The sequence below is a fragment of the Chrysemys picta genome, chromosome 6 (assembly GCF_011386835.1).
Source record: "Chrysemys picta bellii isolate R12L10 chromosome 6, ASM1138683v2, whole genome shotgun sequence".
Classification (NCBI taxonomy): Eukaryota; Metazoa; Chordata; order Testudines; family Emydidae; genus Chrysemys; species Chrysemys picta.
Window position 1 is genome coordinate 99,368,266 of NC_088796.1, and position 27,997 is coordinate 99,396,262.

The following is a 27,997-nucleotide window of genomic DNA, read 5'->3' on the forward strand; positions in this document are numbered from 1 at the left end:
GGTTGGGGCCACCACCTCGGGCCGGGCCAGCGTCACCTCAGCACCTGTGTCCCAGTACCTAGTGACCTGCTTCCCATCCACCTCCGGGGGAATGAGGCACTCGCTCCTCAAGGGCTGCCCCACACCCACCCTGTAGACTGAGAACTTTGAATCCAGAGCATCAAGCCTCCCCAAGGAGGTGGCCTGGGAGACTCCTCCCTCTTGGGTCATTGTTGAACTGCCAACCCCTCCCACCTGGGGAGCCAACCCTTCCTCTGGCTGGGCTCCCACCCCGTTAACCCTCTGAGGGCTTGGTTTGCTCATCCTGTCCCTGAGCTTTTGGCACCAGGCCCATCTATGGCCCCTCTGCCCACAGTAATTATATCTCAGGTCCTGTTGGTCCCCTGGGGCTGCTCTGGTATTGGCTGTGCCTCTTGGGAGGGATTTATCTGAGACTCCCTTCAGGGAAGCCCCTGGGTGACCCCCTTTCTGCAGTGATGTGGGCCTGTACCCCTGGGATTCCATTCCATATCCTGACCTGTTGTCTACAAACTCATCAGCCAGCAGCTCTGCATGGCACAGGTGCTTCAGCCTCTTGTCCATGAACCAGATCCTCAGGACAGGGGGACAGAGTTCATATAGTTGCTCCAGCCCAATTAGTTTAATCACATCCTCCTTGGTCGGGACACGGGACAAAGAAGCAAATATCGGGACAGTCCCGATAAAATCGGGACATCTGGTCACCCTAGCTAAGACATGACTCTTAGCCAGCATAAAACAGAAGGTTTATTCATCGACAGGAATACAGCGTAGAACAGAGCTTGCTATTACAGACATCAGTGACTTTCAGCCAAGTCCATCTTGGGAATCCTGGGCCAGATGCCCTGGATTCCCCTTTTCCAGTCCCCCCACACAGACTGCCAGCCTCCAGCCACCCAACCTCTGACACCCCCCTTGGTGCCCCTCCTCCTTCTCTTTGTCTCGCTTCCCGGGCCAAAGGTATCACCTGGTCACATCCCCTGCCTGGGTCTCAGGTTACAAGTAGCTGGGCAGAAGCAAAATCACACACCCAACTCCTACTAGCTAAGTATTGGTGTAGTACACTGGGAAACTAAGGTACATGCAGTATTAGTACTGTATAGGACAGTAAGACTCACATGCAACATAACAAGATAAATAAAACCCTACTTCATCACATCCACGGAACAAACTACAGGCTGCCTGGGATGAGCCCTTTAAGGTCATCAAGCAGCTGAATGAGGTAAACTATGTAGTGGAACTGTCTAACTGGGCTCACAGCCAATGGGTACCATTTCAACATGATGAAGCCATACTTTGACAGGAAGAATTGGTACTGGCTGTGTGTGGCCAGTGGGAGGAGCAGGGAGATGACCCCATTGTGGATCTATTCCCTGAGACAGGGGCGGCCCTTCGCCGGAATCAATTCCCCTCTCAGACCAGCCTGGTAAAAATTCATTAGAGAGATTTTTGGATACATCTCAAGTAGAAAAAATTGTGTGAAAACATACTACCTTTTGTTTGTTTAAAACCTGCTGCCTATTAATTTCATTTGGTGACCCCTAGTTCTTGTCTTATAAGGAATAAATAACACTTCCTTATTTATCGGGGGTAGCCGTGTTAGTTTGTATCCACAAAAACAACAAGGAGTATGGTGGCACTTTAAAGACTAACAGATTTATTTGGGCATAAACTTTCGTGGGTAAAAAACCTCACTTCTTCAAATGCATGGAGTGAAACTTCCTTATTTACTTTCTCCACACCAGTCATGATTTTATAGAGCTCTATCATATCCCCCCTTAGTTATCTCTTTTCCAAGCTGAAAAGTCCCAGACTTTTTAATCTCTCCTCATATGGCAGCTGTTCCATACCACTAATCATTCTTATTGCCCTTTCTGAACCTTTTCCAATTCCAATATATCTTTTTTGAGATGGGAGACCACATCTGCATGCAGTATTCAACATGTGGGCGCACCATGGATTTATATAGAGGCAATATGATATTTTCTGTCTTATTTATCCCATAATAATTCCCAACATGCTGTCTGCTTTTTTGACTGCCGCTGCACATTAAATACAGTTGATCAATATTTTCTGAATGAACGTATTTTTAATAAAAAGATGGGCTTTTACCTAAGCTGAAATTTTGTCACAAAAAATGTGGTGCTATGTTTTACTCAAAATGTTTATACACGTGGTTGTTAAAATGTCTTCTTTCCTGAAAACAAGAAATTGGACATTTGGATCAAGAACTGGCAGCCCATGGGTAAAGTTCAGCATGGGAGACATACAGGATAATTGTGAAATTGCATGTCGGAAGCATGAGTCTCATCCTGTAGCCCTGCATTTGGATGCATTCCCTCCACCTTACTGGAGAGGGGATGTGGCAGGGGAGCAAGGCTAGGGCTAGCACTGACTCGCCGAGCGTCGTCCTAGACACCCTCCTTGCCTCCTCCAGTTTGCAGCGGCAGAATGTCGCAATCTCGGCTTTACCTTGCATCTGGGGGATGGAACGATCACGCTGCGGGCTCGTGGCGACTGGGCCAATGACTGCGCGACTCTCAGCCCAGCGGCCAATCAGAGCGTGGGTATAAACAGACCCATGTGACAGGGGCCAATAGGAAACCAGGCCGCTGAGTGTGATTGTTGCCCCGTGCTCTAGCTGGGCCCGCAGGCGGCCGGAGCAGCATCTTTCAGCCATGGACGCTAAGAGGCAGGTGGTTAACTTCGGCGCGGGACCCGCTAAACTGCCGCGCTCGGTGAGTACCCGGGAGTCCGCGGCCGCGGGGGACCCGGCTTGCTCTGGGAACGGGAGTTTGCGCCGGGGCTTGGCAGGGGGAGGAAAGCAGCTCCACCCGCCCCGGGAATGGAACAAGACGCTGTTGCAGCGGGAGCGCTCGGGCTTGCACCGGAGATGGGGGGAGACGGACTCAGCGGCGTTTAGCACGGGGGTAAATCCGGCTCGTCTGGAATTGGGTTGGGGTGATTCAGGCTGGCAGACCCCCGCCCCGCCGCCGATCGCTCAGCGCGGGCCGGGGGAGGCGGTGTGCCCCGGGGAGAAAGAGAGGGGTAAGGATTGAAATGGGTAAAGCAGAGGCTGGGTGTTGCTGAAGTCAGCTAAATCTGCGGACGTGCTGGCACTGGTTGGCTGGCTGCTTCTCCTGTCAGAAGTATTCTCAGCTCGGCACCGCAGATGCAGGCTCGAAGACCTGCCCGGGGTCAGTGTTACCAGGGTCTGTGACAGGCCAAACTCCAGTTTGAAACCAGGAATCTTTCTCCTGAAGCTCAGACTGTGGTTAAGGGAGAGCGCCCCTCTCGGGATGCTCGCTCCAGTACCTACGGTTAAAGCAGGGCCTGCATTGCAGGTGACTTGTTTTACTGTTACCCTAAGTGGGTATCTACTAGTCCTCTCCCCTTAACTGCTAAACCTGAAGCATGTTGGTCATCTGTAATTCATTTTGTTCCAAGGCTAGAGACTTAGTGCATTGCTTGCAGGTATAACTCATTGGCATGTTAGGTAATTCTCACTGTCAGTTTTTTGTGGCATATTGCTGGTTTGAGAAAAGGCATTTGGCTGAAATGGCATTTTCCCATTTGGCTATTGTCATTGCAGATCTGCAGACTGTGGAAAATTAAGCTTAAAAAAATCCATACTATTAACACATCAGTGAGTTTTCTTTCTAGAAATAAAACTTGCCCTTACTGCTGGGGAAAATAAAAGGAAAAAGTAATCTAGTTCTCCTAACTGCAAAACCTGATAATTTTGTAAGTAATTGTTGGATACTTATCTCCCTTACTGAAAGTGGTGTATTTCCAGATTCGTTAGTGTAACTACAGCAAATTAAAGCTAGAGCTAAGTGAAGGAGCAATCTTTAATCACTTTTATATGGAAAAAATGATAATGTCTAAAGTATAGACTCAATCCTTTGGAAAGTTGCATCAGCAGCTATCAGTTATCCAATTACATCTGGGTGGAGGAGTGGCTCATGCTTTAATTTAAAGCTTCCAATTTTCCACACAATGGTTATGTACTGTCAGCATTTTTTGTTTTTAGGACTTCTGTGTCTGGGTTTGTTCTAATATATTCTTGTTACGTGGCTGCTGTTCTTTCTCAGTCAGGTGTCTATTGAGCGGCATCCAGCGAATTTTCTGGAAATATTTTGTAGGTTATATTGCAAATAAACTTGTGTTTTCTAACAAAGCATTTAGACAGGAAAGCACTCTTTCATTGGTGCTGCTCTAATGTCTAAGCCTGCAATCATTTAATTGCGAAGTATTAGTAGTCATGTGATCTATATGGGATTACTTGTGTGACTAAGGACTATTTTTGTAAGCGAGGGAGGACAGGATCAGGCTCTACAATTCGTTAGTTTGTTTTTGCCCCCCTTGTTTGGAAATTGCAATACTCTTGCAATGGAATGTTTCACTTCAGTTTTAGTAGGGTCTAATTCTGCTTTCCTTGCATTCCCCAAACTCCCATCGAAACAAAGGCTTGGTCTACACTAACCCCCCCAAATCGAACTAAGGTACGCAACTTCAGCTACGTGAATAACGTAGCTGAAGTTTGAAGTACCTTAGTTCGATCTTACCTCGGTCCACACGCGGCAGGCAGGCTTCCCCGTCGACTCCGCGGTACTCCTCTCGCCGAGCTGGAGTACCGCAGTCGACGGCGAGCACTTCCGGGTTCGACTTATCGCGTCCAGACAAGACGCGATAAGTCAAACCCAGAAGTTTGATTGCCAGCCGCCGAACTAGCGGCTGGGTATAGACGTACCCAAAGGAATGCCAGGAGCTGTTGACTTTTGCACATTTTGTTTTAAGACTTGGGAGAGGGGGATTGTTAGTGTGTGAGAGGAAGAAGCACATTACTTTTACAAAAGAATCTCCTCCTCCCTCCCTTTTTTAATTACAAATTCCCCTGAAACAATGTTACTAACACATAACACTGTTTTTAATTCAATTCTTAACAGATCTTTGTATCTTGCGTGTGTTTTGATAATTTTTTCCCTCCTGAGCAAATCTGCATGTGCTGTCCACTAGTCCAAAGTTCACAGTCTGCAGATGTCAAAAGTGACACTTTTTCCAGATTAGTCAGGTGGTGACCACCTGGTACCTTCAACAGGTCATGCAGATTTCTTATTGGGAAGGCAGTTTGCTTAGTGTGATGGGGAGCCAGCTGAGGTCACTCAGTTAGGGTGAACTGCAAAGAATGGAACAGACAATCCCCAAAGCAGGGGGATATTTCAATACTTAGATTTACCAAGCGAGCACAAACAGCTTCTTTATTACCTCACTGGTTGCCCAGAACCCAACCACACAGTTCCCTTAAAGTAACCCAGCCTCAGTCCTCCACCCAGATACCCAAGTCAAGAATGATGATTTCTGAAAATCTTATTTCATCATATAAAAAAGAAAAGGTTCTACCAACCCCAAAGGATCGAACACATTACCTCCCAGGTTAATGAATGTTCCAGATCGTACCCAAGTACACGCTTACAGCAAATTCTTATTAACTGAACTAAAATTTTTTTAAAAAGAAAAGAGAGAGCGAGAGCATGGTTAAAAGATCAGCATTCATAGACATGAGTTCAATTCTTGAGGTTCAGATTCGTAGCAGAGATGGTGAGCTTTGTAGTTGCAAAGAGTTCTTTTAGAATTTAGCCCATAGATTATAGTTCAATGTCCAATATCATATTCAGGGTGTACCAGCTTAACTGGGATCTCAATCTTGTGACTCAAACTTCCCCTAATGAAGATTAAGCAGATCTGAGATGACAGGATCAGGACCCAAGGGTCTTTTATACAATGTTCTAGCATCCACATGACTATAGAGTCCTGGGTAAACAATAGGCAATCAGGGTGACTTTGAAGTAGGTTTACTTCCTAAGCATCACCCGGTAATTATTCACACAGATTAACACAAGGCAGGGTGGCCAACCGTTGGCTCCGGAGCCACATGCGGCTCTTCAGAAGTTTATATGTGGCTCCTTGTATAGGTACCAATTCCGGGGCTGGAGCTACAGGTGCCAACTTTCCACTGTGCTGGGGTGTGTGTGTGCGCGCGTGCTCACTGCTCAACCCCTGGCTCTGCCACAGGCCCTGCCCCCACTCCACCCCTTCCCGCCCCCTCCCCTGAGCCTGCCATGCCCTTGCTCCTCCCTCCTTGTCCCCCCCCCCCCAGTCTCCTGCATGTCAGGAAACAGCTGATCAGGAGGTGTGGGGAGGGAGGAGGAGGTGCTGATTGGCAGGGCTGCTGGTGGGTGGGAGGTGCTGGGAGCGGGGGGTGGGTGGAGGAACAGATGGGGGGGGGCTGCTGACTTATTACTAAAAAGAAGATTACTGTGGCTCTTTGGCAATATACATTGGTAAATTCTGGCTCCTTCTCAGGCTCAGGTTGGCCATCCCTGACAAGGTAATTGCCTGTCTTTCCACCATTCGCAGATGATTTGCTATACATTTCAAAGAGAGATGAATACCGACATCCTATGTTTACAGTTCATTTAAATGTTAAGATGTTCTTTTGATCTCTGAATTAACAGAATACAGCATAGACAGGGACTGTTGATTACTGACCCCACCATATATATGTAAATACAAAAACACCAACATTATCTCCCCATAGGTTTCAGAGTAGCAGCTGTGTTAGTCTGTATCCGCAAAAAGAAGAACAGGAGTACTTGTGGCACCTTAGAGACTAACAAATTTATTAGAGCATAAGCTTTCGTGGACTATAGCTATATGCATCCGAAGAAGTGGGCTGTAGTCCACGAAAGCTTATGCTCTAATAAATTTGTTAGTCTCTAAGGTGCCACAAGTACTCCATTATCTCCCCATGCTTCTTTAAGGGTTGAATTTGAGTCATTCATCCTGCAGGATGCTTAAGCCTTTCTGGTCACGTGTCACACTTAGTTTGTGCAATTCTTCAGAGCATACGATTCCTTGGCAAATCCATAAATGGTGTGCTTATGTTTGCCAAGGAGAGCTCTTTGTTGAGTTCTTCACTCTCCTCTCTCCTTTGAGGGGAGACAGAGAATATTATTTTTGTTTTGTGAGCTAAGAATTATTCCAGTTGTGGGCAACATTGTTTAATGGTTAGACCCTGAGTGCAGCTCATTGGTGTCTGAATAGCAACAGGAGAGGACATGCTGGGGCATCTATTCACTTAGGCCTAGACTTTCAAAAGTGACCAGTGAATTTTTGGGGGGGCACATCATTTTATTTATTTATTTTTTGGGAGCCCAACTTGAGACACCTTAAAGAAATATGATTATCAGGAAGAGTTGAGCACTTGTGCTCTGAAAATCAAACCACTTTAAGTTGCCTCCAGGTAAGCCACCCAGAATTCACAAGTTTGCTTCTGGCCATAGCTCTCAGAACCTCAGTTTCCCCATCTGTATACTGTAGCAAATTGGGGATCTACAGATAGAAGGAGCTAATATATGCTTCAAGTTTTGTTGTTGTTAAATCAGCACAAAGGAGGTGGAAAGGTCCAGCAAAACCATGCAAACACTGTAATAGTCTGGACACTGAACCACAGGACTATGACTTGAGATGAAGAATACCCACAGTGGGCACATGATTTGATTATCCCATCATATGACAAGCTAGTAGATCAGGTGAAGTTGTAGTAGTATCTGAAATTTCAGTAATTTTTCAATGGACTGAGAAATGTCACATTGCCACAATATGCAGTAGCTGGGATGTTTATGCTTCAACACTGGCACACAATGATGACAAATTGACTTCTTCTTTTTTTTTTGGGGGGGGGGGGGTAGGTATTGCTAGAAGCACAGAAAGAATTGGTGGACTACAAAGGACTTGGTATAAGTGTACTTGGTAAGGCTTTTTAAAAATTATTCTGTGTTTTACGGAGTTTAGAAGTTTAGCTGGATTATGAAATAAGTATAAGAAATTTTGAGCTGTAGATTTCAATCAAGTGTCGCATTTCCTTTTAAAATTTCTTACCCCTTTAACCTCTGGAAGGCGTCTCTGAGTCCTGAGGATCTGCTTACACATTGTTTTCTTCTCTACACTAATCATCCACTAGAAGGTTATGAAGTGACATGTGGACAGAGATATTTTATATTGATCCTACACTGAGGCCCAGAGGCAAGGAACACAACAAATCATAGCTAGTGCTTCTGGATCTTTGCAAAAGATGTTTGTTCGTTAATTTTGTCAGTGAAGAATAAATGCCTTTTTAATGCCCCTATATTATATTTATCTATATTGTATAAATCTTCCAAATTTATATGAAGCCACGTTTACATTTAAGAAGGAAATATGGGGTCTTGTTTGCTGTCTTTTGTGCCACATGCATGTCTGTTTCACTCTTCAGAGCCCAAACTTGCAAAACAAAAAAAGAAAGGAAGAAAAGAAAACGTTTATGCAATGCACTTAGCAGTCCTGCTCTACAGGATCAGGGCCTTATTTTGTAATAAGTCATAAACTTCTACATATAGAGTGAGTAGAGGTCTGATAATGAGGATTAATATTAATGATTCTTAGCTCTTCAACAGGATTATTGAACAAAGAAGCCCCTTAAAAACTACACTTTGGTTACAGAGCAGCTCTATACTGAGATGTTAAAATGATAAAAGGGAAAATATACTTGGATTGTTACCAAAAACAGAATTAAAAGGGAGGGCGTTAGAGCATGGGCCTGGGAGTCTGGCTGGAGACCTGGGTTTTAATCCAAATTCTGCCTCTGTCTGCTTTGAAGTATTAAGCAAATCCCTGGCACCAGATTTCAAACTTAGATGGTTAGTGCCATGTTTAGATATCTTAAAAATTGCTCTGAATTTCAGAGGTATAGAGCACCCATGTGTGGGATGAAACTTAACTGGAGCTGCAGATGTATGTCACATCTGAAAGTCCAGCCCCTTATTCGGCTAAGCTTCCGTGTTTGAAAAATTGGGCCTTAATGTCTCTGTGTCTGTTTATTTTTATAAAATGGGAATAATACATACCATTCTTTTTAGTGTGGTTCATGTTCTTCAGCAGAAAGGCACCATGCCCTGATTCAGCAAAGCACTTAAACACATGCATTAGTGCCTTGGAGCCTGATCAAATGCTCATTGAATTCAGTGGGTTTTGGAGCGGCTGCTTGCTGAATTAGGGATGGACTTATGAATGTGATTAAGTGCTTTGCTGAGTTGGGAACTAATGTGAGCAAAGTATTATTAAAATATTAAGCATTGTGGTTTATATCAGGGACAACTGGCTTACAGAAGGCTTTGCCGCTTATCCAGCTGTTTTATAAACTCAAGTTTGTGCTATGGTTTTCTTTCACATTATCTCTTTTTTTCCCCCCCCTATAGAAATGAGCCATAGGACATCTGATTTCTCAAAAATTATAAACACAGCTGAAAACCTCTTACGTGAATTGCTGTAAGTTTTGGGTATTTTTAACTAACTCAATGATTAATGTGAAAGCCCTTCACATCAAAGCACCTGTTTTTCAGATACTATAGCGATAATAAAATATATAAATTTGGGACTGAAATTGATCTTCCGTTTGCTAGTTTTTGTTTTATCTGAGTATGCCTAAAGTGTTTTTATTAGGTTAAGAAACTTTTCATATGCTTTTATAAAATCTTATTAACTCAAAATAGCATGTTTTTAAAACTCCAATCTATCATGGATATAGACCTCATAAAGGACAGCGACCCTGTTAGATACAATTGTACATGCAAGTTTTTAAAATTTGGTCTCAAAGTTAAACTCCACTTTTAAGCTCATTAATTGTACACTTTTAGCATACATCTACCGTAACAATAGACCAATCTGTAAATCTTTTCCTTCAGGAGTCCATTCTTTTTTCTGAACAGATTGTTTCTGGCATTGAAATTATATATTAAAAGAAATGAAAGAATATGATTTTCTGTGAGCCATTCATGAACATTAATTCTGTTATACATATACACCATCTTATTTGCTGTTTATACATGCTACAATAGAATTAGAACTAGTGAATGGCTTTGTTTATTGTTAGTGTCAGAAACAAGCAAGGTTTTTTGTGACACCATCTTAAAATGTTTTGTATTGACCAATGAAATGGCTCCTCATACCTAGATCAAACCAATACCAAACTGTTAACTTTTTGCTTTAATGTCTTTGAAATGACCCTATCTAAAACTGATATAACTCTCTCAAGACTTTTGCAGCAAGTGTAGTAGCAAAGAGTGTACTAAGTCCTGTGCATAATTTTGTTTGAAATAGAAAACTAATTTCCTTCTTTTATACAGAAATATTCCAGAAAACTACAAAGTCATTTTCCTCCAAGGGGGTGGGTCTGGTCAGTTCAGTGCTGTTCCACTTAACCTTATTGGACTAAAAGAAGGAAGATGTGCAGATTATGTGGTTACTGGAGCTTGGTCAGCAAAGGCAGCTAAGGAGGCAGAGAAATATGCCAAAGTGAACATTGTTCATCCTAAACTTGGAAGTTACACAAGTAAGTTGACATTTAGCTTGCTGTGTCTGGAAATCTTGCATGTAACAAGATTTTCAAGCTGCTCTAGCAGAACAATTCTCCCACATTTGAATTATTCCAGAAATGATTGTGAGGTTACTGAATAGAACCAGTTAAACAGTTGGGCGCCCAACCTTTTTTGAACTGCCAACATCATCTATGCGTTCTACCTGACAGTGAGAGCCATTAAACTGTTCAATGCTCTCCTTTGAGGAAGGAAGGGAAGTCCCATCCCTCAGGACTTTTAAAACTAGACTGAGCAGACCCTAGAAACTGTATGGTGGGGAACAGACCTGTCTTGACAGGGAGATGGACTGGATGATCCGATAGGTCTTTTACAATTTTAATTTGTGTGATTTGATGAATAATCTAAAGCATTTAAAAAGGTGTAACGCATTCACAAGGGCACTGCTCTCTGCAAGTGCTGGGGATTCCCGCTTCAGGCAGTTGTCATAAGAAGGCTGCTTCTGGAACCCTAGCAGTTCCCTGTGTTCTGAAACCATTGGGGAAGGGAGCTGGTTTCCAGAAGCAAGTGGGCCTTAAGGGCCAGCCTGCTAAGTTGGGAAAGGAACTGGCCCCGAGGATGGAGGTGGGCTGGTAGGGAAAAGAAGCTTGAGCAAAGGGAACTGCACTGTGACAGTCCAAGAAGACTTCTTGGACAAAATGATGAACTGATTTATGTGCCCTAAACTTCTCCTTCCCCTTGCCATAGCAGCTATGGATATATCAATTGGCTGGATCTAGATGCAGTTCAGTCTTGCATAAATGCCTGTTATACTGTAAAAGGTATATCTTAGGCTTGGCTACACTTGCAAGTTACAGCGCAATAAAGGAGCTCCGGGCACCCTAACTCACTCCCCGTCCACACTGGCAAGGGACGTAGAGTGCTCTGACTCTGCAGCTACAGCGCTGGTGGTACTCCACCTCGGCGGGTGGAATAACGTTTGCTGCGCCCCCGCTGGAGCGCCGCGGCACCAGTGTGGACCAGGTGTTGCATTATTGCGCTCTGATCAGCCTCTGGAAACATCCCATAATCCCCTTAAGTCAAGTGGCCACTCTTCTCATTGTTTTGAACTCGCTATAGGAATGCGGATATGCCGTTTGAAAGCTCCATTTCTGACAGCTGGCTGCTTATCTGCTCCGAGACAGATTAGCGTGGAATGCTGTGGGGGGACGGGGGGAGGGAGGGTCTGCTGCTGGCTGAATTTACAAGACAGCATGCTGACATGCTCTCAGCCCCCCAAAACTCCAGTCTCTCTCCCCCCACATACACACAACACACTCCCTGTCACACTCCACCCCATCTCCCCCCCCGCCCCCATTTGAAAAGCACGTTGCAGTCACTTGCATGCTGGGATAGCTTCCCATAATGCACCGCTCCTAATACCACTGCAAGTGCTGCAAATGTGGCCATGCCAGTGCACAAGCAGCTGTCAGTGTGGACAGACTGCAGCGCTTTCCCTACTGCACTCTCTGAAGGCGGGTTTAACTCGCAGCGCTCTACATCTGCAAGTGTAGCCATGCCCTTAGTGGCTTTAATATCATCCTGCTATTTCCTAATTTTTGCCAATAAGTGGAGTCGCAGGATAGGTGCATTTAACTTAAGTGATTTTTAACTATACGCTCTCGGCAAAACAAAAAAAAGAGAGATAATTTAAATACTGTACCTGTAGAGCAGGTGATTCCGCCCACCATTCCACTCAATGAGCGTTTGACTATACGTGATTTTCACCTTACGCGCTGACTTCAGAACCTAACCCCCGCGTAAGATGCTACTCCCCTGTAGTGTTATGAGCTCTATTGGACCCATTAAAGTTAATTGGAGTTTTTCCTTCAATGGGTGCAGTCTAGAGTCTTTAGGGATGGGTACATTCTTTATTCTCAGTGCAGTAGGCTTTTTTTGGTACCTAGCCTACAGGTGAATTTGATTTTTTGCTGTTAAAAACTATTGTTGCCTAGTGTAATAAAACATTCTCAATAGCAATTTAAAGTTCAGTGCCAAAGTAAAGTTACACCAGTAAAATTAGAGTGCTGATTCTAGCTGTCTTCGGTAACCTTTGTTTCTCCTCTTATTATCTGTCTCAGAAATTCCTGACACAAGCAGCTGGAATCTTAAACCGGATGCCTCTTATGTCTACTACTGTGCTAATGAGACTGTTCATGGTGTGGAGTTTGACTTTGTACCTGATGTCAGAGGAACAGTCTTGGTGTGTGATATGTCATCAAATTTCTTGTCCAGACCAGTAGATGTTTCCAAGGTACAGTATCAAACCCACTCGCTTTACAAAGTGCAGTCCAACCTCTTCAAACTTGGATTAGACAAAAAAATGGCTGGACTGTGGTGAGCATTCTCCACTCCCACTGAAGCTGTTGGAGCACAGGCCTTCTTTTTTTAGGTACCTTTATAAGGAATTAGGCACTCAAGTCTGAATATTGTGTCTCTAATGTGCTATCTTGTTCACTAAGAATTGGACACATCAAATTATGTTTACTGCCGTGTGAGTGCTCAGCGCTGTACACCACATTAAAAGAGAGACAGTCATGGCCTTACACTAAGAATCCTCTAAGATAGATAGTTGTTTGTGTTGTCTTAAGTGATGCTGAAGTGGCTCTTGAGTATTAGCTTTTCCTTCAAGTGGTTACAGCAGTTGGGACTTCTGGATTCTATCCTGACTCTGCCATAGACAAGCTGTATGACCATAGTTAAGGCTACGTTTATCATGGAGGACATGGAAGTCACGGACTCCATGACTTTCAGAGACCTCTATGACATTCTCTGCGTCAGCCCCTGGGGCTGCGGGACTGGAGCTGGCAGCCAGCGGGGCCCTGGCAGGGTTCCAGCAACAGCAGTGACAGGGGCCCACTTGCAAGGTTCCAGAGACAGGTGACAGACTCCGGAGGGGGCCCGCCTCAGGCTTCCAGGGATGGGCGACAGCCTCGCACAGGGGAAAGGGGGACGCCTCAGGCGAATGGCTGGAGGTGTCCCATTTTCTTTTTGGGAAATATGGTCACCCTGCAGCTCCCAGCCCCACTGCGGATTCCAGCTGCTCTGGGCAGAGGGGGAACCCCACAGCTCCCAGCCACCATGGTGGCAGGGGAAATCATGGAGCTTCAGCAGCAAAAGTCACAGACAGATCATGGCTTCCATGAATTCTTGTTGATTGCCCTTGACCTGTCCATGACTTTTTTACTGAAAATAACCATGACAAAAATCTTAACCTTTACCATAGTCAAGTCATTTAATCTCTGTGCATCAGTTTGTCTGTCTGTGAAACAGGGATATGACACTTACCAGTATTTCTAAAGTGCTTTGATATTCTTGCATGAAAGGCACTATGGAAGTATGAAGTGTTATTGATTTGTGTACTTTTTCACTTGTAGTGAAACATAGGCATCTGACTTTCCATAGCAACTTGTGCCAGGGGAAAGTAGGGCCAAATAGGGTTTCATTGAGTCTCCTTTCCTTTACTTCCCTTTGAGTAGCTAGAGATTATAGGGTGCCAGTTCTGGACCAGTGGGGGTTTGTTGAAAATGCTACTATTTGTTTTCAAGCAAATTGTTTTGGGGTACTAACAGATGGAGACAGGCTTTTCTGAGAATAATTTGTGGCTGCGGGATGGACCCTTGGTAAACAAAGTGAGATGGTTCTTGAAGTGAACTGCCTCAGATGAAAGAAGGTATTTAATTTTGACAGTACAGATAAACAAAAGAAAATGTTGATTATCTGAAATTTGGAAGTGACCCCTGAAATCAAAATTGATCCTCCTCCACCCCTCAAAAATTGGGATATGTTTTCTTAGCCATTCAGATAACGCTGTGTAAGTCTTGATATTTATAGAGAGACAGATCTTATAACTATATAATATTTCTGAATAAGTAATTGCTTCTAAGAAAATCATTTTCTTTCTATTAAAGTTTGGTGTCATTTTTGCTGGTGCCCAGAAGAACGCTGGCTGTGCTGGAGTAACTGTGGTAATAGTGCGCGAGGATTTGCTGGGGTTTGCACTTAAAGAATGCCCTATAGTATTGGACTACAAAGTACAAGCAGGAAATGGCTCATTATATAACACTCCTCCATGCTACAGGTAACTTGTTCCTCCAGCAAACTACTAGGCTGGCATCTGCTGCTATTGTCAGAAAAGATTTCAGAAACTGAATGGACATTTTGCTATCAGGTCACAAATAGACTGGAGGATAAAATACAGTAAATCAAATCATTATGACTTTGAGTGAGGGAACTACTGTTGTAAACCCCAATCCTGTGACTTAAATCAGGGTTGAAGGAGGGAGTTGAAAGAAGTTATTATACAGTATGTACTTTTTAAATGATAATTCCATGCTATAGCAGTTTTAGGGCCAAATTCTGTGCTGACCATAAACTGAAGTAGGTCCAGTGAATTTCAGTGGTGATGCCTCAGTTGATGCAAGGAGAGAATTTGGTCCTTAGTTTTTGTCAGTCAGTCAGTCAGTCCAGATTGATTTAGCTCCCATCTTCAGCAGACAAACCTAAGGCCCAAATATCCACACGGGGAAAAAACCTACATAGGGAATTGGAAACTCCCCAAAGTTCCTTGCATGGAGTTTCCCACAAAACCTTCCCTCAAAGGCCAGGGCTTATTCCACTTTCCCTCCAATTGCCAAAGCAGCCAGCACTTCAGACCCTAAAGCATGCAGATCCCCAGCAACATACTGAAGGCCAGAGCCATGTACACATAGATCTTCTGTCTCCACAGCACATCCAGGGCCTCCTTTCCCTGCCCAGGGAATATCTCAAGCAGTGAACCCCCCGTAGGGTGGAGGGGACAATGTATATCCTGTCTCTACATTGCACCTCCTTCCTTCACGTGTAGCGTCTGGGAGTGGGGAATGGTACTGTGGAGGTGGCTGATCCCTTATCTGCATGATGGGTGGAGGAAGAAGGGTAGCTATGTGTGGAGGATCCCTTCAGCAAACACAACTTTGGGCCTTCCTTTCAAAGTGCATCCTGCACAGCTGAATCCCTCTGTATCTTCGTTGCTGGAAAACGTTGATGGCAGAGACTTATTCTTTTAAATGATTTTTCCTAAAACCTTTTCTATTGTTGCGACATCATTTACTGCAATAGCTGTTAAAGTGAGATTGTAGTCAAGAGTGTGAAAACTGGCATCTTGGTGATTTTGTATTTATCCTCCGTCAGAGCTTTTCATAGTAAAATTGCGCAGATTACCACTTCAGGATCAATCTGACATCCAAAAATAAAACTCTTCTTTCTGCTTCATAATCATCAACAGCAATCAAGATCATAGAATCCGTATGTATCTGGCAATTTTGTGTATAGATGAGGCACAACAGAATACAGCTTGCTCTTCCACAGCTACTGCATAGTGACACTGAGCTGCTGACAGTAGAGAAAACAGGCTTTGCTAGTGGAAGATTCAAAAGACATGTAAGCCCGATCCTGCCTCATCTATAGTAAAATTTATATTGACTTCAGTGGGATTGGAAGCATTTCCTGTACAGTTTGTGCAATATAAAGGTGATTTAATAAAATACAACCATTGTTCTAATCCAAAACTCATTTTAAAAAAAGTGTATGCCCGGTACCCCAGAATACTGTTTTCTGGTAAACTTTGGAAAGAGTACACTCTGCTTTTTAAGATCAAAATCCTTCGGTGCAAAACTTCCGTTAATACAATTTTATGGCTGTTTTTTTCCCCCCACGTAAGTCAGGAATTTCAGCATTGTTTCCAGCATAAACTAGGATTGGGCTGTATTGAACATTCAGTATATATCATAGGCATGATAATCCTTGTATTTGGAGTCTACCTTAATGCCTTAACTTAGTATATATGTGCAGTGGGTCAAGTTACCAGAGATGTGGGCTCTGTAACTTTGAATTTCCTGAATTTTGCATGCATTAAATGTGAATCACAGTACTGAAATGAAATGACTTTTTTTATATTTATATTTATTAATGGAGCACTAAATCTAGAGACTGTACATTCATTTCAGACTCTAGCTCTGGAGCGTTGAACTCCAAAGTGCACTGCCCCCTATAGAGCATGCACATTTGAAACTGGTGGTACCGGGGCCCAAAGACGGTACCTCCTGCTGAGTCCCTCCTGAAGTCCTCTTAAAAGTTGGACAGGCTGTTCAGCGGAGGAGGGGGGTTGATCTTGTCAATATAAAGGTCTTTTGTACATATATTTACGTAGGGTTACCATATTTAACAAATAAAAAAAGAGGACCCTCCACGGGGCCCTGGCCCCGCCCATTTCCCACCCCCAGCCCCGCTCTCTCCCACTCCCAGCCACGCGAAAAGGGCTGCCCGAGCGCTACCTGCTTCATGGTTTGCTGGGCAGCCCCCAGACCCTGTGCCCCCGGCCGGCACTTCCGCAGCGCAGCTGGAGCCCGGGAGGGGAAGCCCCCAGCCAGGGGCGCAGGGTCTGGAGGCTGCCTGGCAAATCGTGAAGCCGGTAGCGCTCAGGCTTCGGGCAGCCCCCATGCCTCCAGACCCTGCGCCCCCGGCTGGGCACTTCCCCTCCCGGGCTCCGGCGGCGCAGGATCCAGAGGTATGGGGGCTGCCCAAAGCCCGTAGCGCTCGGCTCTTAAACAGAGCCGAAGAGTCTGGGGAGGAGCAGAGCCGCCGTGGGAGGGGAAGTGCCTGGCCGGCATTTTCCCGGACATGTTCGGCTTTTTGGCAGTTCCCCCCCGGACGGGGGTTTGATTGCTGAAAAGCCGGACATGTCCGGGAAAAACCGGATGTATGGTAACCCTAATTTACATATTTGCTCTCCCTGTTTACTTAACCGTGTAACAAAGTGCTGTGCATGCTCAGTAGGCTGTTCTTACTGGCTGAAAAAAACCTTTATTTTGTAACCACTTATTTTCCTGCTTGCCAAAGTACACATTCTGTATTGAATACTATGTATTTGGACATGCCAAGTTTTAAATCCAAACCATTCATGGTTTTTCAAATGCAAAAGTGTTTCCATTTGGAAAAACAAAAAACTCACCATACCTTGGAACTCCAACAGCGTAGATTCCACATTTGAGGTGCAAACAAATTCATTTCTGTTCTGAAAAGTACACTGAGAAATTTCAGTCATTGGTGATAATTTGTTTCTAATGGAAGTGCTTTTTCAGCTATAACTGCATATCTATTAATATCAATTGGAGTGGGAAATGCAGTCACTTTAAAATAAAGTTATGATCCAAAGTCTCTTCCTTCTTCCCACCCAGTACTTGGCCAGCTTTTACTTCATGCCAGTGAACCACGTTGGAGGATGTTCCAGAATCCGTGTTTAATACTGACCTAAATTTTGGCAGGATACAGATCTGTTTGGCTTGGTTTTAGGATGCCTGTTCTATTCTGTAAGGAAATGGCAAAGCTTCTTTCCTTTCCTTCTGCCTCCCCCTATTCTGTTCCAGGGCTAGCTGGCAAATAGGCAGGAAATATTAACCGAATTTGCATGAGCCACTTAGCAGAACATTGAATTAAATTAATGTGATGCTGATAGTCTTAACCTATTGGCACTAAGAGTCTTGACTTTCTGACACTAAGCTCCTCTGCTAAAATTAATAGCAAATTTGCTGGAGAAATCTCATTTCTCAGTTCCAAGGATTTATTTTATATTTAAAGCTTCTCCAAATCCTTTTGACTGGCATGGCAGAAGGGTAGGGGATTTTCTCTTGCTGACTGGTTTAAGAGTGTCACTTAGGGCTCAGACCTCCAAACCTTACTTGCCTAAGTCGCCCCACAGACTTGGGTAAGTATGGGTTATTTGCAAAATTTACCCCTATGCAGAGGGCCAGTGGAAAGGCTATGCACCACTTAAATCTTCAAAATAGAGTTCAAGTGATGCATAGAGATAAATGACACTCTGCTGTCATGAAGATTGCAGGGGTGAGCCCTCAAAGCCATAAGCTGCTGTGTTAATTTATAACAGGGAGTCCATAACCTTTTTCCTTCCACAATGTGTTTCTGAAGTGTTTAAAGATTTAGCATCCAAGGAGAAATTAAAGGTAGTGATGTTAAAAAACCTCTTGCTAGATCTGTATGAGAGAGATTTGTAGGGTAATGTTGTCTAAGAACTTCCTTGGAAACTGTAACAGAAGGATTAATAAAAGCAAACCTTTTGGAAATATGCCATAAAAACTTGTGAACAGTTTGTTATGTAAAGTGGTGTAGTCGTGGGAAATGCCTGAACTTGAACAAGCAGAGTTTTGTAGCCAAAGCAGAAAGGCAAAAGGCTTTGGAGATTTTTACATAATACTGGGTAACTGGCTTTGAGATTGTTGATTTCACATAGCTACAAATCAACTGGCTTCCAGCTCTGTGCTTAGGAATTGAATTGGAATTAATAAATATACAAGGATAATTGTTTAATGTGAAAAATAACTTTTTAGATGACAATGGGGTCATGGACATAAGTTTAATGGTCATGAAAATAAGACTAGATTTCTGGCATAAAGCAGGCAGGTACAATGCAAGATCATCCACAGAGCTTTGTCATTGTAGTGGCACTGGGTCTATAAAACCATCTGCTGTTCCAGCCCTGGGTCTCCCTGAGTTTTCTCTACTAAAATTCCCAGTTACAGTCTCAGTTCTGCAGTCCTTACAGAGGCAAAATGCCCAAATGAAGTCTATGGGAGTCATGCCCTGATAAAGACTGCAGCATCTGTCAATAGGTGGTGCAATTATTTTATGGAGAAAACTCCACTAGGAACTAGGTTACATCCAGCAAACTTGTCACTTGTGAAGTAAACAGTTACTCCAGTTAGGCCCAGAAATGTTACCTGCTTTAAAGTTGTCATTATTGGGAATGTGGTCCAAATGCTAAATGTGTAAGTTATTAAAAACAATAATATATCTCCACTTAATTGTTGAGAAATTTTCAGAATGAAACCTGACTACTACTTTTTTCCATTTTTTAATAATATGACTTCATAATGTTTTCTTTTGTTTCCTCAGTATCTATATCATGAGTTTGGTCCTGGAATGGATAAAGAACAATGGTGGGACTCCAGCTATGGATAAACAGAGTTCAATCAAATCACAAATGATTTATGACATTATTGACAAATCCAATGGATTCTATGTGTAAGTTGCAATAACTTGTCTTGGTTTAATATTTGTTACATTGTGTTCACACTTATAAATTTCAAAAAATGGTGAAACTAAAGCATTGAGTGCTGTTAAAACTTTTTCCAAATGCTAAAATTATGGGCAGTGGGAGGGGAGTTAATTAGCACAAGCATTACCTTAAACTCCTTTTCTCTGGTCAGTGTCCAAGGATGAATCTGAATCTGTTGCATTGCGATGAGAAGTTATTTAAATCTTAGCCTGTACAGCTCAATTGTGGAAGCATATTAAGAGCTCTCGTCTAAACATAAAATTCAGTACCTAGGAAAAAGTGGTCCATCTCTGCACCTTAAGGGATGCATGGGCAGAAGCTTTTATGCTATAGCCTACATTTGGTGTAGATAGCCGATGTCCCTGGAAGTACTTTGGCTGATTCAAAATAGACATGCCAAAATGGGCTTTAATATTCTAACAAGATGCAGTATGTGCTTCCCCCACCCCAATCTCTTTTTCACACCATCTCTTTGTACAGTCTAGAAATGGTGTTAAACTCTCCCCTGTCCTTTCATCCAGGGACCGGTGAGTGACATGCTCATACTCACCCATAATGCTGAATCCTACTTTTTACTGAAATCAATGTCTAGAAACTCCCTTTGGAATGAATGGGAGGAAGATCAGGCCTAAAAATCATTAATAACTTATGTTCATCAAATTCAACTGAAAGTGTTTTTCAAGGAAATTTAACACCAGACCCGCTAAATCAACATCACTGCATCGATCACCGCAGTGCCAATCTACTGGTAAGTGTAGACATGGTCTAACTCTCAGATTGCTTTGAAAATCCCAGACTAAGGGTGTGTCTGGGCTAGGAAATGTGGCTAAGATTAGGTTGAGGTTAGCTAACACATCATAGTTAACCTCAGTTAACTTTTTCTTCTAGTCTAGATGCAGGGTAGCATCTCTTATCTTGATTTAACTGATCAAGACCAAACCTAGGGTGAACTGTGACCAACTGAATCAAGGTAAAAGATGCCACTCTGTGTAGAGAAGGAAGAAGTTTGAAGTTAGACTAAGATTAGACCAGCTAACCTCGACCTAGCCTTAACCATGTTTTGTAGTCTAAACACCCACTTACAGTTTGGCTCCATTCGTCTCGCAACTACACTCAACCATCTGCATCATAACTGGGATGATTCAACCTTCACCAGTCCTGTGGCTCCCTGTGTTAAGCAACATCACTCCTTCTCCACGACCATTGTGAGAATGCTATAGTCAGAATGGCAGGGAGAGATCAGGGGAAACCCGAGCCTACCACCATATACAGACCTCTTCGACCACCCAAGAGCACGATTGTTGTCAAGGCACCTGTTATGGGCCTACTGGCCCAGCGCAGATTTCTCTGTGATGTTGATGTGGTATAGAGGATGGTCTGCAGCTGATGTCAAACCCTTATACTTAAACTTAGCTGGCTTTGATTTTCCATGCTGCTTGTGGGCCCTTCTGAACAGATTTTGAATGAGTAGGGTCAGTGTGCAGCCAGCCTACACGCCTGGGGTCAACGAAAGAATCCCACATGCTGCTGTGGCCAAAGACCGGGAATGTCACACATCACTGACAGCTGCCCTCTGACTAGATCTAGTGGTGGTCTGAGGGCTCTGCGCTTCGCTGACAAGGCTGCTGCAAATTGGCTTGGCAAACTCTGCATCCAGTAAGAAGAGTGGAGAATACAACAGAATTTCTACTTTAAAAAGGATTTGTTATGTTTTGGCACTGAAAACCTGTATGGGCACAACCTGCACTCCTCAGTGAAAGTTTGTGTGTGCAACGAAATGTAAGATCAAATCTTCATTTGTTATCACAGCAGCATACTATTTAAAAAAGAATCTTATTATAAAATCAACATTCAAGTGACCCCTGGCTGAAACGACAGGGGAGAGTGACTTTTGTGGCTAACCAAATGTGATTACTCAGGCAAATACATCCATTATAACTTCCATAGATGGATTAAAAAAGAACCTAGATTAAGGACAAAATGTAATAATTACATTTTTCAGATGCCCTGTGGAGAAAAAGAGCCAAAGCAGAATGAATATTCCATTCCGCATTGGCAATATTAAGGGTGATGAAGCGCTGGAAAAGAAATTCCTTGATAAAGCTGTGGAATTGAATATGATCTCTCTGAAAGGACATCGGTAAGTACAAGCCTGGGGTGAATTCATTTGTTATAACTTTTTTAGGTCCCTGTGCAAAATGAGACAAAATGGTTGCCATTCTCCCCCAGTACTATAGCAGCACTATCATCTGAGTGGGAGTATTGGGACTGGCAGTCCTGAGGTTGTAATAGGAGCTGCTACTTCTTTGGGCTTGGAAGGCAGGGAAAACTTCCTCCCTGTTCTCACCATCTAAGTCCTTTGGCAGTTCTTCCCAGTCTGGTTATTCAGGCAGCATGCTGGGCAAAGGGGTTGTATTGGATGTAGAAGTCCAGCAACAGAGTGGGAGCTACCCAGTGTATTGCATCCAATGCAGTATGTATGATTACCTGCCCTATGGGCTGGTGGCATATGTTTGTATTCGGTGCAAGGAGCTCCGGGCCCTCAGAGACAGTGTACAGACTCTGGAGACCAGGGTGGCTGAGCTGGAGGAGCTAAGGGAGACAGAGGGGTACATAGATATTTCTTTCCGGGACACAGTAGAACGGTCCCACCCCCAGTCTGACAGCCTCTGTGCTGTTGAGGAGGATGAAAGCCTCAGGGAAGGAGAACATCCAACTGGAGCAGAGGGAAATGATCCCATAGTTGGGACCCTCCTCCCAGATGATGTGGTATCCTCTTGCACTGAGGATACTTCTCCGGGGGAGGGAGCTCTGGTTATTAGGAAGAGACAGGTATTAGTAATGGGCAATTCGATCATTAGAAACATAGATAGCTGGGTTTGCAATGATTGGGCGAATCTCATGGTGACTTGCCCGCCTGGTGCGAAGGTTGCGGATCTCTCAAGACATCTAGATAGGCTTATGTGTAGTGCAGGGGAGGAGCTGGTGGTGGTGGTATATGTAGGTACCAATGACATGGGGAAGGATAGGAGAGAGGTCCTGGAGGCCAAATTTAGGCTGCTAGGTAAGAGATTGAAGTCCAGGACCTTCATGGTAGCATTCTCTGAAATGCTTCCAGTTCCACACGCAGGGCCAGTTAGACAGGCAGAACTGCAGGGTCTCAATGCGTGAATGAGACGATAGTGTAGGGAGGAGGGGGGGTTAGATTTAATAGGAACTGGGGAAGCTTTTGGGAGCGGGGGAGCCTATTCAGGAAGGATGGGTTCCACCTAAACCAAAATGGAACCAGATTGCTGGGGCTTAAAATTAAAAAGGCCGTAGAACAGTTTTTAAACTAAGGGCTGGGGGAAAGCCAACAGGTGCGGAGGAGCAAGAAGGCGTGAAACCGTTAAGAGGTGTGTGGATGGTGTGAGGCTGGTAGCGGCCCCTGGTGTGCCGGGACTGGGTCTTCTTGGAGTTGGGTTGCTTGGGAATGCAGCCCAAAGCTGGTGGTAAACTCCATCTAAGGCTAAATTGTACTATAGAATCTCTATGGATAGTAATTCCATGCTTGAAAAATAAGAATACAGCAGTAGGGCTATATTACAGACCACCTGACCAGGATAGTGTTAGTAACTCTGAAATGTTCAGGGAGATTAGAAAGGCTATTAAAATAAAAAAAATAATAATAATGGGGGAATTCAACTATCCCCATATTGACTGGGTACACGTCAGCTCAGGAAGGGATGCTGAGATAAAGTTTCTTGATACCTTAAATGACTGCTTCTTGGAGCAGCTAGTCCTGAAACCCACAAGAGGAGAGGCAATTCTTGATTTAGTCCTAAGTGGAGCACAGGATCAGGTCCAAGAGGTGAATATAGCTGGACTGCTTGGTAATCGTGATAATATAATTAAATTTAACATCCCCGTGGCGGGGAAAACTCCAACAGCGACCCAACACTGTAGCATTTAATTTCAGAAAGGGGAACTACACAAAAATGAGGAGGTTAGTGAAACAGAAATTAAAAGGTACTGTATCAAAAGTAAAATCCCTGCAAGCTGCATGGAAACTTTTTAGAGACAACATAATAGAGGCTCAACTTAAATGTATACCCCAATTTAAAAAAACATAGTAAGAAAAGTAAAGAAGAGCCACCGTGGTTAAACAACAAAGTAAAAGAAGCCATGAGAGGCAAAAAGGCATCCTTTAAAAAGTGGAAGATAAATCCTAATGAGGAAAATAGAAACTCTGGCAAATGAAGTGCAAAAATATAATTAGAAAGACCAAAAAAGAACCGCTAACCAAAGACTCCAAAAATAATAGCAATTTTTTTTTTAAATACATCAGAAGCAGGAAGCCACCTATACAACCAGTGAGGCCACTGGACGATCGAGATGCTAAAGGAGCACTCAAAAGACGATAAGGCTATTGTGGAGAAGCTAAATGAATTCTTTGCATCTGTCTTCACTGTTGAGGATGTGAGGGAGATTCCCAAACATGAGCCATTCTTTTTGGATGACAGATCTGAGGAACTGTCCCAAATTGAGGTGTCATTAGAGGAGGTTTTGGAACAAATTGATAAACTAAACAGTAATAAGTCTCCAGGACCTGATGGTATTCACCCAAGAGTTCTGAAGGAACTCAAATACGAAATTTTAGGACTACTAACTGTAACCTATCATTTAAATCTGCTTCTGTACCAAATGACTGGAGGATAGCTAATGTGATGCCAATTTTTAAAAAGGGCTCCAGAGGTGACCCTGGCAACTACAAGCCAGTAAGCTTCACTTCAGTACCGGGCAAATTGGTTGAAACTATTATAAAGAACAAAATTGTCAGACACACAGATGAATATAATTTGGGAAATAGTCAACATGGCTTTTGTAAAGGGAAATCATGTCTCACCAATCTACTAGAATTCTTTTAGGGAGTCAACAAGTGTGCAGACAAAGGAGATCCAGTGGATATAGTGTATTTAGATTTTCAGAAAGCCTTTGACAGGGTCCCTCACCAAAGGCTCTTAAGCAAGATAAGCAGTCCTGGGATAAGAGGGAAGGTTCTCTCATGGAGTGGTCAGTTTTCAGATTGGAGACAGGTAAATGGTGATGTCCCCAAGGATCTGTACTGGGCCCAGTCTTATTTAACATAGTTTATGAATATCTGGAAAAGGGGGTAAACAGTGAGGTGGCAAAATTTGCGGATGATACAAAACTACTAAAGATAGGTAAGTCCCAGGCAGACTGTTAAGAGCTACAAAAGGATCTCACAAAACTGGGTGACTGGGCAACAAAATGGCAGATGAAATTTAATGTTGATAAATGCAAAGTACCGCACACTGGAAAACATAATCCTAACTATACATATACAATGATGGGGTCTAAATTAGCTGTTTCCAAGCTCTTTCTTGAGTGGTGTCATTGTGGATAGTTCTCTGAAATCATCCACTCAATGTGCAGTGGCAGTCAAAAAAGTGAACAGAATGTTGGGAGTCATCAAGAAAGGGATAGATAATAAAACACAACATATCATATTGCCTCTATATAAATCCATGGTATGCCCACACCTTCAATACTGTGTGCAGATGTGGTCGCCCCATCTCAAAAAAGATATATTGGAATTGGAAAAGGTTCAGAAAGAGTCAACAAAAATTATCAGGGATATAGGACGGCTTCCATACGAGGAGAGATTAATAAGACTGGGACTTTTCAGCTTGGAAAAGAGGCGACTAAGGGGGGATATGTTAGAGGTCTATAAAATCATGAGTGGTACAGAGAAAGTAAATAAGGAAATGTTATTTACTCCTTCTCATAATACAAGAACAAGGGGCCGCCAAATGAAATTAATAGGTAGCAGGTTTAAAACAAAGTATTTTTTCATGCAACGCACTGTCAACTTCTGGAACTCAACAGAGGGTGTTGTGAAGGCCAATACTATAACGGGGTTCAAAAGGGAACTAGATAGATTCATGGAAGATAGGTCCATCAGTGGCTATTAGCCAGGATGGGCAGGAATGGTGCCCCTAGCCTCTGTTTGCCAGAAGCTGGGATTGGGTGACAGGGCATGGATCACTTGATGATAACCTGTCTGTTCATTCCCTTTGGGGCACCTGCCATTGGCCGCTGTCCGAGGACAGGATACTGGGCTGGATGGACCTTTGGTCTGACCCAGTATGGCTGTTCTTATGTTCTTATGTACATGCTTAGGAGAGGAAGATTAAGATGTTAGCCTGGGACTTGGGTGGCCTGTGTTCAATTTCCAGGACCACTAGAGACTTTTCTGTGTGACTTTGAGCAATTCATGTAATCTTTCCGTGTCTTAGTTCCCTATCTGTAAAATGGGGTTAATAGCACTTCTGTATCTCATAGGAGTGTTGTGAGATTGTGAGGTGCTTAGACACTAGGATAATAGAGGCCATACAAGTAGCTAAAATAGATGCTTGGCTCCCGCTGACATCAGGGGAAGCTGTGTGGACATATCAAAAGATGGAATATTACCTCTCATTACCATGAATGTGAATTATCCCCATATATTGAGGGGAAGATAGCTGTGTGTAATAGTAAGCACACCTTTACTGATATGTACAAAAATAACTATTTTTTGCTCTCAATTCAGATCTGTGGGAGGAATACGTGCTTCTTTATATAATGCTGTGACAATAGAAGATGTTCAGAAGCTTGCAGCATTCATGAGAAGCTTCATGCAGATGCATCAGCCATGAATGTGCATGAATTAGTGCAATGTTGCACATAAATGAAATAAAACATAAAGGGTTTGACAGTTATTGTGATGCTGCATAAAATGCACAACTTTAGCAAACAAGAATTTTGTTTTAGTTCATATACCTATTGTAGGTAACTAAATAAGGATGAAGGGCCCAGTCCTACAATATCTTGAGCACCCTCAATTTCCATTTAAATTGAGGACACTCAGTACCTGACAGGATTGATCCCTAAATTTGCAAAGCAGATAACTTTATTGGCAATCTAACAGTGGATAGTATTGTAATCTACTGTAGTTCAGATTCTGATCTTAGTTACACTGCTGCAAATCCATGGACATCAATATGTTACTATGGATTTACACAGATATAATTGTGATCATAAGCTATCCGAGTTGTGTGGAAAAAAATCTTGTGTTTTGTTACTCTTATTTGTAACTATAAAAATCACTTTTTTCAAATTAATGCCTTGTTCTCACTAAATTTCAGTAGTGTTTGGTACCATGTGGTTGGTTCTATAAACAGAATTTCATAAATACTGTGAACACGCACATGAGGCTAGAACTGATGGTAATTGAAAATGCTTGGTTGGTATGTCAAATACATTCCAAGAATGCATCTCCATAGTCCTTGGGGAAATTGATGTCTGCATTTCCTGACTTCAGACCTACTCACCACCATGAGGTTCACTACCCTGAGGAGTCCCACTGACTTTAATATAGTGATAAGCATTATTGTAGTAAGTGTTTGTATGGTTAGGCCTTTTATTTGTGTTGTCATTTATAGATGTAACGACGTATACTTCTATGTAGTAAAATCAATGTGTAAGATGTTTGTTTCTCTGTGCATTTTATATTTGAAACCAATGTAGGGTATTTGATTTTGTGTGTGTTTTTTTTCCCCCTCCCCACAAGAACTGCCCTCATTTTAATTTAACCCTCTGTTAAACTGGACTCCCGAGTTTTACTCAATGGAACACCTGATTACAGCATCCTCCTCCTTACTGACTGACCACAATCCCATCTTACTCCCTTGCCTGATGTTTCCTCTTTAGTTGCTTCACTAGCTTCCTTCATCTTCTGCATCACGTCAGCCTTCTCATCTTGCATGTGGGGCTCTGAACAAATCCAGCTGGTGTAAGTCTTGGCTCCCGTCTTGTTTCCTTCACTCTGCCAGAGAGAACTGTACCCCTCCCCCACTCACCTACATGCCTTTAATCCATGCTTTCCTGGACACCTAAAACTCCCTCCCTAGCCCAGGTTTCAGGGACCTTCTTTCCACACATAACTTTTCCATGAAACTCATTTGTTCTGCATACTGTCACTCAGTCACTCGTCAATGCCAATAAAAATGCCAGTAGCCTTTTGTTGAAACAAAAACAACAAAGGAACAAATGATTCTGTTAACACTATCATCTGGGACTTCTAATGTAATTGTGTTAGATTTTTTTCTGTCTTGTTCAGACTGTAAGCTCTTTGGGGCAGGAATATCTTTTGCTTCTTATATAGTGCCAAGAACAGTGTTTAAAGCTTTAATAATCTTAATGATGGACCACTTCATCCCTGTGTAACTTCACTGAAGTCAATGGAGTTACATCACGGGTGAATTAAATTCCAATTGATAGGTAGTAGTTTTATGACTGCTGTTTTAAGAACTCATTGCCAATTTTATTTGTTTAATTTGTGTAGAAAATAAAGTCTTATAACAAACACTGA

General features: G+C 43.1%; 1 protein-coding gene across 1 annotated transcript; it reads left to right on the forward strand.

Annotated features, from left to right (window-relative positions):
* Window positions 1–2,393: 2,393 nt before the first annotated feature.
* On the forward strand, window positions 2,394–27,993 carry PSAT1 (phosphoserine aminotransferase 1). Its single transcript, XM_005297715.4, has 9 exons — window positions 2,394–2,756; window positions 7,773–7,833; window positions 9,318–9,387; window positions 10,245–10,450; window positions 12,554–12,726; window positions 14,384–14,553; window positions 19,422–19,550; window positions 21,587–21,724; window positions 26,177–27,993. The coding sequence occupies exons 1-9, from the start codon at window positions 2,697–2,699 to the stop codon at window positions 26,280–26,282; spliced, it is 1,113 nt and encodes a 370-aa protein (XP_005297772.1). The 5' UTR covers window positions 2,394–2,696; the 3' UTR covers window positions 26,283–27,993.
* The last annotated feature ends 4 nt before the right edge of the window (window positions 27,994–27,997 follow it).